Genomic DNA, 12363 nt, shown 5'->3' with positions numbered 1-12363 from the left:
CATCAAGATTAGAAAATAGTTTTAAATTTATGGAAATGAAATTGTACAATAAACTTCCCCATGAAGTGCAGGAGATTGCTTGTTTTAACAGTTACAAAAATAAAAATTTATTATTAGCCAAATGCTATTATTCAGTCAAAGAATTCCTTGAAGATACTCTATAAACCACTATTTTATTTTTTATGTATAAATTGTTTTGTATATGTCTAAATATGTTATCTTAAAATATATGTTATCATGTGTTAGGTGTTAGGTACCTACCTATATAAAATTTGTGGCTGAACAATATTAGCCTGTAACTGTTCTACAATGTAGAATCATCTCTATGACCTGTCCTATAAATTTTTGTAAAAATGTCTTTAAACGATTAATAAATATTTCTATTTCTACATAAGATGCGCCTATAACACCACATTTCGAAAGCTTCGAGCCGATTCATAGTTGCAACAGTTAGGGTCCTGTCCACGCTTCCATTCCGTAGAGCAGAACTGTGAATATGTAGCATTTCAACAGACGGTATTTTGTTTTTAATGATATGTCTCGACTGTTGAAAATGTCCCTGTTCTTATTTTTGTTATTGGTTGATTGTATAGCACTTTGATGGCTTTTATCAATTCTTTATTAATATTTGTGCTTTCCATTGATTGTCACAGCTTCTTCAGTGAGAGAACAACATACATATAATATGAGTTTCTTGATTCCGTGCCATTTTTTTCTAATATCTGATCAATAGATCTGGATCAATAGATCCATTTATATTCCTCGGTAATCTTCACAATTGTTTTTATCACCCTTTTTATGTTTAGTTCCGTAGGTATTTCGCTTGTTTTTATGCATTCGTGCATTATTGTAATATATACTTTTTTTAAGAAGGACCGTGCTTTAAAATAATTTTCAAATATACTTACAGATCCACCTATATTGACTGGGTCGAAAAAACTTATCTTTTTTTTTTTAATAAATATAAAATATATACCCTATATATTTTGACATTTTTGAACTCTACTCGATGTTCTCGTCTTTCTTTTAATATCAGGATTTATATTGTTATACTAGGTAGGTTAAAAGATAATTATGTTTTTTTAATAATTTCGTTGCAATATTAACACCCTGTAGAGTTCTAGATTTTAAATCAAAAAATCTATTCATACTCAAATGATTTTTAATATAGTCTACTACAGTTCAAAATTTTGAACATATCGAAATAGTTACTTTTAGTGTACAGGGTTGGTCAAAACTTGGAATGGGTATTTTCTGAGTTTTCTTAAATGAGACACCCTGTATTTTAGTATTCTAATTAAATGCTATTTTATGGTACTTTATTATTTATTAAAAATTTCCTATACCTAATTACTTTAATTTGTGAGTTATTCGTGCTTCTTTGAACCAAACATTAATTGCAATTACGTGAAATTTTATTAGATTGACCGAGGAAATATTAAATAAAAATGCTTTAAACTAGCCATTTAACTGGACTCTTAGGTGTCACATGCCACGATATAAAGGCTTTTTATCAGAGCAACAGGTATTATTTCAATTTCAAAAAATTGAAAATCAGAAATTCAGAAAATCGTTACATTACGCTAATACCTTATCTTTTTTAGGCTACTGCGGGATTTTTGGAGAAAGATCGAATGAAATCCATAATAGAACAGCTAGATGAGGCGACTACTTTGATAGCAGCCGCGGCCCACGATGTTGATCATCCAGGCAAATCTAGCGCCTTCTTATCCAACTCAGACAATCAGTTAGCAATTTTATATAACGATGTGACCGTTTTAGAGTCACATCATGCAGCTCTTACGTTTAAACTTACTTTGGGTAAGTACTTAGAATCACTTATATGGTCTTACTTCTTCTTCATGTATTCATTCATTCAACGTTCCTTTCAGAACGTTGGTTACCATCATAGCTATCTTAATTTCATTCGCTGGCACCATAAAAAGCACGCTTGTATCAATGCTATCCCAATCTCGAATCAAGTTCTTCAACCATGAAGATCTTCTTCGTCGTGGACTGCATTTGCCTGATATTTTCCCCGGTACACGACAATTAGACCGAAATCATTAGACCGAAAGCAATAGACTGAACTCATTGGACCGAAAAGCACTTTACCGAAACCTCACTAGACCGAACAGCATAAGACCGAAATGGTACATAAATTAAAAAAGATTGGAGTGAATTATGCTAAGATTTTTTATATATGTCTTTTTGTTTATTGTGTTTTTTTTGTATTATTTTATATATAGACTGTGTGCAGTACAGTACTGTACTGAACAGTCTGATATGAAATAATTTTCATCCGTTAAACAAATTAGTGAAGATAAAAATACATTAAGGGTAAAGTAACGTTAATTACGTCAATATAAATATTATCCAAGTTTATGCTTCCACGGCAGACAAAGAAGAGGAAGAAGCTATTGAGTTTTATGAGAACATCAACAGAATTATACAGAAAATTCCACGAGAGGAAGTTCTTGTCATTAGGTATAGGAGACTTTAATGCCAAGATTGGAGCTGGAGATGAGACGCATTACATCGGAGTCAGAAACGACAGAGGAGACCTCCTAGAAAAATTCGCAGAAAACTCAAAACTCGTTGACACCAACACATTTTTCCAATTACCACCTCGAAATCTGTACACATGGAAATCCCCTCAAGACAAACCCGGGAGAATTATTAAAAATCAAATAGATTACATTTTAGTAAACAAAAGATTCCGAAACAGCTTTAGATCTGTCAAGACTTATCCTGGAGCAGACTTAGAGGTGGACCACGTTCCACTGGTGGGAGTATTTCGCAGTCAAACTCAAAATAGTGCAGATAAAGAAATCACAATCATACGAACTACGTATGCTAAAAGACACGAAAATGAGGGTCCAAGCCACGTTAAACGAGCAAGTCAGTAACTACAATTAGAGACGAATCGAACGAAGAACAAATGATCAAACAGGTGACCGAAATAATTCAAAATGTAAAGGATAAACACTTAAAGGCAGATAAATTAACCAAGAAGAAATCATGGATGACAGATGAAATCTTGAAACTAATGGACAAAAGAAGAAATGCCAAAAATGAGCCCGACACATATAAAACAATCAATATATCAATAAGAAGGAAAATTAGAGAAGCGAAAGAAAAAGAAGCAATGGAGAGATGTCAAGAATTTGAGACTCTACAGTCAAAGTACGATAGTAACAATGTACATAGGAAAGTTAAAGAACTCACAGGTAGACTAAGACGGAGACAGAGAGGAAATCTAACTGATTCTGACCGGAACATCATCTTAGACAGACAGAGTAAAATTATAACGTGGAAAGAATATGTAGAAAAACTATTTGAAGACCAAAGAGATAACACCTTTGAGTTAGAAAAAGAGGTAAATGATGGACCAAGAATATTACAGCAGGAAGTTTATTCTGCCATAACACAGCTAAAGGATGGCAAAGCAGCAGGTCCCGATAATATACAAGCAGAACTACTTAAACTGATGGACAACGAATCAATAGAAATAATCACAAAGATATTCAACAACATATACAACTCTGGAGAAATACCAACAGAATGGCTGAAGTCTGAGTTTATTGCACTTCCAAAAAAACCAGGAGCCAAAAAATGCGAAGAATACCGTACGATAAGCCTGATCAGTCATCTCCTAAAATTGTTCCTAAAGGTAATCCATATAGACCAGGGCGCATCTGTAAAAATATTAGTACATTTGGACGTTGAGAGGTGACTCAAAATTTTTTGCAGAAATTACTTGAAAATAACTCAAATAATAATATTTGAGTTATCCTCCCTCTCAAAAAGGTCCGGAACATTGTTTAAATAATCAAAATGTCAAAAAATGAAAGAAAAATTCGATTTTTTTCTTGGTTTTTTGATTATAACTTTAAGTGTTCATTTCCGAGAAAAGTTGTATTGACATAAAAGTTGTGTAATTAAATTTCCTACAATATAGAATTAGTTAAAAATTTAAAACATAGTCACCCTTGTTGCAAAATACCAATAATTGGGGAAAAACCATACAAAAACAAGTATTCGCATTTTACGTTTTTCAACCATTTATGCTAAATTTAGAACCTTCATATTTCACCCAGAAAAACTTTATGATACAGTAAAATAACACTGTAAATTTCATTAACATCGGTTCAATAGATTCTGCAAAATAAATTTTGAAATCCAGCTTTCTCAAAAAAAATTCATTTTTTCAAACTGGTACAGGACTGAAAATAAAGCAGATAGCAAGTTAAAAGTTTTTTTGCTTATAGAAGTGTACTGTACCTTTCATTTGCAATTTGCAAAACTAAAATCGATTAACCACCACGGCGTCAGGAATTTTTTTAAATAAACATTAATTATTGGTGCTGCGCGCAGGACACCGGATAGTTTGCTCTGATTGGGCATTCCAATGACCTTTGATAATGATTGATACATTTTAATTTTTATTACATTTCCATATAAATAAATAAATTTGTTTATTGCAAAATAAAAACACATACTCTATCCTTTGAAATAACACTTTTTTAGCAAAAATTTTCTTTGTTCATATATGTTAACTTAGAGAATAAAAGTTTATTATTTTTAAACATATGCAATTGTTTAAACAATATTTCACAAACAATAATAAAATTAATTTGATTTTTGTGGAATTAAAATAATAAAATACAACAAAATATAGAGTAAGAAAATAATATATTAGATAAAGATTGGAAGAAATTTTGGTAGAAATCAACTTTATGTGAATCGAACACCGCTGTCCTGCGCGTAGCACCAATAATGAATGTTTATTTAAAAAAAATTCCTGACGCCGTGGTAGTTAATCGATTTTAATTTTGCAAATTGCAAATGAAAGGTACAGTACACTTCTATACTCAAAAAAAATTCAACTTGCTATCTGCTTTATTTTCAGTCCTGTAACCTTTTGAAAAAATGAATTGTTTTTGCGAAAGCTGGATTGCAAAATTTATTTTGCAAAATCTATTAAACCGATCTTAATGAAACTTACAGTATTATTTTACTGTATCATAAAGTTTTTCTGGGTGAAATATGAAGGTCACAAGTGTAGCATAAATGGTTGAAAAATGTAAAATGTGAATACTTGTTTTTGTATGTTTTTTTTCGCAATTATTGCTATTTTGCAACAAGGGTGACTATTTTTTCAATTTTTAACCAATTCCATATTATAGGAAATTTAATGACGCAACTTTTACATCAGTACATCTTTTCTCGGAAATGAATACTTTTAAAGTTATAATCAAAAAACGAAGAAAAAAATCGAATTTTTCCTTCATTTTTTGACATTTTGATTATTTAAACAATGTTCCGGACCTTTTTGAGAGGGAGGATAACTCAAATATTATTATTTGTGTTATTTTCAAGCAATTTCTGCAAAAAAATTTAAGTCACCTCTCAACGTCCATCTCAAAACAGATGGGCCCTGGACTAATACGAGAATTTACAAATTATGTGAAAGTCAAATTTCGCCCAACCAGTTCGGGTTCATAAATGCTGTTGGTATGAGAGAGGCTTTGCTTTCAATACAAGTCTTATTCCAGTGATGCAGACACGTCAATTGCGACGTATACGCATGTCTGGTTGATTACAAGAAGACGTTTGATCGAGTACAACACGCCAAGATGATGCAAATACAGTTGAGTCAGCGAGTCTTTACCCGTGCGTCATTAACCTTCGGATGACCAAGCGGGGGAAATTGTGACCCAGCGTATATTTTTCTTTAATAAATTCAAAAGTATTTTCAATTTTCAACCCATTATTTTTTTATTTGACTTTAATATCATTCTAGATATCCTCATATTTTGAAATAAAAAAAATTTCCTATATTTTTCAAATAAAAAATATATTCTGAAGTTGATGTTTAGTAAAATACCGTCTCTGATGTGTATTTCCAAGTAGTTTTACGCTAATGACGTCGACTTTGCAAAGTAACAAGACACTTACTCAACATACACACTACACATGACACTAATACTCATGTTGTGACTGGCTGAATGACATAAAGTCCATGCCATAAAAAAAATTTGTCTTCCACGCATGAAATTAATGACAAACCAGCTGCCGCCTGTTATTAAGTAAAAACACATGTTATTTTTATGAACGATTTAGACTCAGTGCATTGAAAAGAGATAGTTACAAAGAAAGACGATTGGGGATGTCTTCACATATTTTAAGTACAATTTCTGACGTTTTGGTTTGTTTACTTTTGTGGCTGTCAGTTTGTTGAATTTTTTGCTGTTATTTTGTCGAATTTTTGCGTTTTGAAGTTTTTTATAGTATACAAACAGTTGTTTTCACAACTAATTTTATATTGGAGTTAGAAATTTTGTAATAAGTTTATGTTATTTTACGATAAATTTTGACAACGTACAAAGCTAACCTCATTGTTGACACAGTTGAATGCTTGTGTTTAAGGTTCCGCCAAAGTGAATAAAATAACAAAAAGAAAATATGTTATTGAATTGTTTTATAAATTGTTTATGTATTTATTGATCAATGATAATAAAATAATTTATTAAGCTACTTCAAATGTAGCTGTAATTATGCACCAAAATTTTGAAGCAAAATTTGAATTTGACATTCTATTTATTTGATAACGTCAAATTTTATACTATAACCCATGATCGGAATAATATCCACTTGCCGTTGCGTTTACTAAATTTCCGACTTATTTCGTATCCTTTAAATGATGAGGCACGGGTAAAGACTCGCGGACTCAACTGTACTAAAAGAAGCAGGAATTAACAACCAAGATCTGAAAATAATTAGAAACCTTTACTGGAATCAGACTGCAAACCTCAGAGTTGACGGTGAACACACCGAATATGTGAAAATCATGCTTGGAGTGAGGCAGGCTGCATTTTGTCCCTCCTAATTTTCAATCTTTACTCTGAAGGAATATTTATCGAATCTTTGCACGAAACTGAAAAAGGTATTTCACTAAACGAGTACCGGCTAATTAACATCAGGCATGCAGGTGACACCATAGTATTTGCGGACAACCTAGAAGACCTACAAGTCCTCATGAACAAAATCACGTATTATAGTCAACAATATGGACTCAAAATAAACGTAAAGAAAACAAAACTTCTGATCGTCAGCAAGAAAAAGATAGCAGAAGGTCAACTCTATATCAATCAAACCCCTGTAGAAAGAGTGAGGCACTACAACTACCTCGGCACCATAATAATGAAGAATGGACCAACAACCAAGAGATAAGAGCGCGCATCGGAAAAGCTAGATCAATCTTCAACCGTATGGGCGCGTTTTTTAAGAGCCACAACCTTTCTCTTGGTATAAAAGTAAGAATGTTGATATGTTACGTCTTCTCTATCCTTTTCTATGGTGTTGAATCATGGATCTTGATCGAGGATATGTGCCGAAAGTTGTAAGCATTTGAGATGTGGCTATATCGGAGAATTCTTAAAATCCCATAGACTGATCGGGTCACATATGAGGAGGTCCTTAAAAGAATGAGGAAGAACCGAGAGGTACTAACCACCATCAAATCTCGAAAGTTAGAATACTTTGGACACATTATGCGAAATGAATCCAGATATGCCCTCCTACAAACCATCCTGCAAGGAAAAAATTTGGAAAGCTAGGTCCAGGAAGAAGAACATCCTGGTTAAAGAACCTCAGAACCTGGTTCAACACAACATCTGTGCAGCTTTTCCGCGTTGCTGCAGATAAGGTGAAGATTGCCATGATGATCGCCAACATTCGTCACGGATAGGCACATTAAGAAGAAGAAGAAGAAGACGTTAACACCATTTTAACTATTTCTAAACACCATCCAAATAACATTTAGTTGTAATTACATTTGTCTTATCTCTTTTACTGCGACAAGTAAAAAGAAATTAAGGGTCAATAATTTTATTTGATTTTAATTTGAATTTAATGATTATGACAACAACCATTATGGATAAATGGTGAAAGGAGGTTGGTGTTACCCTTGCTCAGATTACAATCCTGTTTGAGCACCGTGTATTATGTACCTAATACTTTTCGGTCTCCTACTGTTCGGTCTAGTGAGGTTTCGGTAAAGTGCTTTTCGGTCTAATGAGTTCAGCCTACCGCTTTCGGTCTAATGATTTCGGTCCCTTTACAGTAAACCATTTTCCCCTGCATATTTTTAGCCACCTATATTTGGGACCTCTCGGTACATGCCCGAAATACTCCAGCTTTCTATTCTTGATATATATATATATAATATCGGTTTACAACGTTCTTCGACGTCTTCCGATTTCCAATCTCCATCTCGTTCTGTCATTCCATAGATCGTCCTCGAGTTCTCTGTCCCTGATTTCTCTATCAACTCCTTCTCTCCAACTTCTAGGTCTTCCTGATCTGCGCCTTCCTCTTGGTTGCCATTCGAGGATTTGTCTTGGTATTCTATTCTCCGGCATTCTCCTTACGTGTCCGTACCAGCTGAGTTGTTTCGTCCTGATATCGTCAACAATAGTATGTGTAACCCCCATGATTTCTCTTCTTGATGCTTTTTATAACCTCCGGTAGAGTCTTGCTGAGACGTTCTAGTATTGTAAAGTTTCGAATCTTCTCCGCCCAATAAACTTTTAAAATTCCTCTGTAGCACCACATTTCAAAAGCCTCAAGGCAATTTACATCAATTTTATTCACAGTCCAAGACTCGACACCATAAAGTAAGAACGAGAATACGTAGCAACGAAGTAGGCGGATTCTCAATGCCAATTTTAGGTCAGTGTTGCATAATACCTTGGACATCCTTCTAAAAGCGGCTCTGGTCTGTTCTAGTCTAGACCTAACTTCACCGTGACTGTTTGAATTAAAATTTAAATGATAATCAAGACACACTATATGGCTTTATACTAGAAGCATAAAAACTGTGACCAAGGTAAACAATTTGATCAACTTGCTCAAGTTTGCTATTTACTGCCCGGGAGGTAGTGTCAAATTTAACCGGAGCATTTTAGCATGGATATTTTCTTTTTATTTAGTTAGGTGTTCCAAAGCTTATTAACAAATGATGTGTCAGCTGGCCCAAAACCGGGGATTTTAACCAAGAAAAGGTAAAATATGAAACTTGATGGAAAAACACTACAACTTATATGTCAAATATTTATCTTAAGAGTGACTTACGTGTATAATAGCCAAGAATACCTAGCTACTGGCTTTCACCTAGATGACTTGGGTTCAAATCCTGGCCATTAAAATCTTTTTTGTTTTTAAAATTGACATATTTTGATTTGAAAAATAATTATTTTTTGATAATATCATGTTTTTATTATTTATACGACACAATATAAAAAAGTCTGTATGTCTTTTACAGAATCGTAAACTATGCATTTGATCATATGATGACCTCAAGCAAAGTTGTTGTATATGAACCCGCGAAGGTTTCTGAGTTAATACGACCAATCTAAGTAATCATTATTTACGCAGTCACCACAAAAACAATATTGTTTATTAGAAAAAAAGTATACGCAATATTTTTGAGTATTTTATGGCTTTCTGGTAATTTTTAGGTATTTAACTTATAAACATTATTTTTTAGTTCAAAGGCGGTACTAAGTTTGTCGGGTCAGCTAGTTAATAATAAAAAAATATTCTTGAACTATGTAGTTTGGCAAAGATTAAAATGTATAAATCAGTAATAATTTATGAATTTTAAATTGTAAGAAAAAATCGTCAGCTGAATATATATGATCAAATGCAAAGTTTACGATTCTATAAAAGACACACAGACTTTTTTATATTGGGTCGTATAAATAATAAAAACAAATAAGATTTTTAGGGCCACGATTTGATCCCGAGTCGTATGGGTGAAAGCCAGTAGCTAGGTATTCTTGCTTATTATACACGTAAGTCACGGAGATAAATATTTGACATATAAGTTGTATCATTTTTCCATCAAGTTTCACATTTTACCTTTTCTTGGCTAAAATCCCCGGTTTTGGGCCAGCTGACACATAATTTGTTAATAAGCTTTGGAACACCTAATAACTAAATAAAAAGAAAACAGCCATGCTAAAATGCTCCGGTTAAATTTGACACTACCTCCCGGGCTATTACATATGGTCACCTGAATGTAAGAACTAGGTATCTCAAAATTTTTACATTATACAATATTATTTCAAATACCATGTAGCGTTTAGTACAAAAAGTAGGTAGGTACCTTAATATAGGTAATAAGTAATAGTCTAAGATCCGAATATAGGTCGATCAGTACCCATCTGCTTGCCGGATGAAACATTTTATTTTATGAAATTTCATACATTGACATTTATTTCATGCATGGGTTGCTTACCAAAATCGTGTCATAGCTATTCTTAAGGGGGTGCCGTAGGGGTTGAAATCCATATTTCAATCACTTTTTTTAAGTATGGTAGAATTATTTGATTTTTAAATTATCAAGAAAAAATTCAAGGAAATATATTGAAAAATAAGCCAACGATGGCAAATTTTTAAAGACACTTCAAAAAACAATGGATTTTGCGGTAGACTCCTGAGAACTCATCATTGAATCATGGTAAACAAAAAATTCAAAAATATTTTGTTAGCTTAAAAGTTTCTCTAGGTTACGCTGTCGGGTTTTTTTAGTTTTTATCGAATTTTGACTTTTTTTTATAGCTCAGAAATCAAAACAACGATGCAAAAAAGGGTGAAAATCAACCTATTTACTAATTTTAAACAACAAATTTCTCGACAGCCTTACCTCAAGGAATGTCTAAAGAAAATATATACAAAATTTAAGATGGGTTGGTCAAGTAGTTTTTGAGTTACAATGTCTGCAGTCTTTGAAAAAGGCAATTTTAAGGAAAAAGGGTTTGAAATATTGTCAACTTTTATTTTCAATTTCATTTTTGTCTATCAAATCGTAAAATGATACACACCGGAATATCTTTTTGAATCGCGGAGTAAGTTTTGAAGCGAGTAGAAGGTAGGGATATTCAATACTATCTCCCTACCTCCCTACCTTGCGCTTTGCAGCAAGTTCGCGCAAGCGCGCTTGAGCGTAGTGAGAAACGCCACTGTGCTGATAAACAACGCAATTTTGAGTGCTCTGATATTTCATCCGAATTTCGGAAATATCGAGAATTAGAAATTGTAAGAGTGAACTGTGAGCAAATAATATACTACAACAAAGTGCTGAGAGTGTTAGTGACACAATAGGACTAATAATCTCCGAGGTAGGATGAAATCAAAATAACGTGGCGTCTTATCTGTTAGTAGCGATTTATCTATCCGCAAGGTTGAATTGTAGATGATCGTTGGCGCTAGCAGATAAGCAACACATATTACACATGTCCATAGGCGTATCAGAGGAATACGGAATGGATGAAATGAGCGAGATGGTTAAAGAAGTTACAAACGGAATGAGAGAGATAGCAAATGAAATGAAAGAAATGAGAACTGAGCGTAAAGAATTAATAAAAATTGACAAGTGAATGATAAGATTTGACAAGTGAATGGAAGCAGAGTTTGGAAGAACTAAAAGAGATTAGGAGAGAAAATGAAGTAATGAAAACTAAAATCAGGGTGCTAGAATATAAACTTGAAACTATGGAAAAGAAAGAACGTCGAAATAACATTATTATCACCGGATTTGAAACTGCAGGAGATACTATAGAGCTAAAAGAAGATATAGAGAATCAGTTGCAAACTTTTCTTGGAACAAAGTGTGAGATAAAAGAGATAACGAAACTGAATAAGAGAATGTGCAAGTTAGAATTGAGTACATATGGTGATAAAGCAGACATAATTAAAAATAAGAACAAGTTAAGACATATTAGAGGAAGAAAACTTTTTATTGATGATGACTATACGATCCAAGAAAGAGAGATTCAAAAACAACTAAGAGAATATGTAAATGAACAGAGACAAAAAGGTAATGTTGTAAAAGTTAAATACCAGAAGATCATTATAAATGATGAAATATGGAAATGGAATATGGAAACTAGCACAATTGAAAAAGAGAGCAACAGAGCTAATCCAAAAAACTAATAAAAGCAGAGGCGGACAAAATGATGACAAATTCGGCAATGAAAACGGAAAAAGAAATGGAACTGAAAGTTATAGATAAGAAAGGAGAGGTATGGAGAACAGCGACATGGAATGTTAAAGGAATAAGTGGAAAAGAGTTAGAATTAGTAGAAACCCTTAGCAACACAAACTATGCTGCAATAGCCATCACTGAGACAAAAAAAAGGGAGCTGGGACACAAATAATAGGAGATGGAAATCTATTAATATACAGTGGTGTAAAGGAAACTGAATGGGTCAGAGCAGGAGTAGCCTGTTTGATACCCAAAGATAAAGTAAAAGGTATAAGAAATTGGGAGTTCATCAATGAGAGACTATTGAA

At 33.1% G+C, this 12363-nt stretch overlaps 1 protein-coding gene across 4 annotated transcripts in view; it reads left to right on the top strand.

The window, feature by feature from the left end:
- LOC114332298 (high affinity cAMP-specific and IBMX-insensitive 3',5'-cyclic phosphodiesterase 8) overlaps positions 1 to 12363 on the top strand; it is a 1526162-nt gene that overhangs the window by 1476710 nt on the left and 37089 nt on the right. For all 4 annotated transcript variants that reach the window (XM_050658208.1, XM_050658210.1, XM_050658209.1 and 1 more), the window contains one exon: positions 1605 to 1821. In XM_050658208.1, the coding sequence (XP_050514165.1) occupies positions 1605 to 1821 (217 nt within the window). The remainder of the gene's footprint in view (positions 1 to 1604; positions 1822 to 12363) is intronic.

Source organism: Diabrotica virgifera, chromosome 8, assembly GCF_917563875.1.
Source record: "Diabrotica virgifera virgifera chromosome 8, PGI_DIABVI_V3a".
Taxonomy (NCBI): Eukaryota; Metazoa; Arthropoda; class Insecta; order Coleoptera; family Chrysomelidae; genus Diabrotica; species Diabrotica virgifera.
Note: the sequence above shows the minus strand (reverse complement) of the source record. Positions and strands in the feature narration are given on the sequence as shown.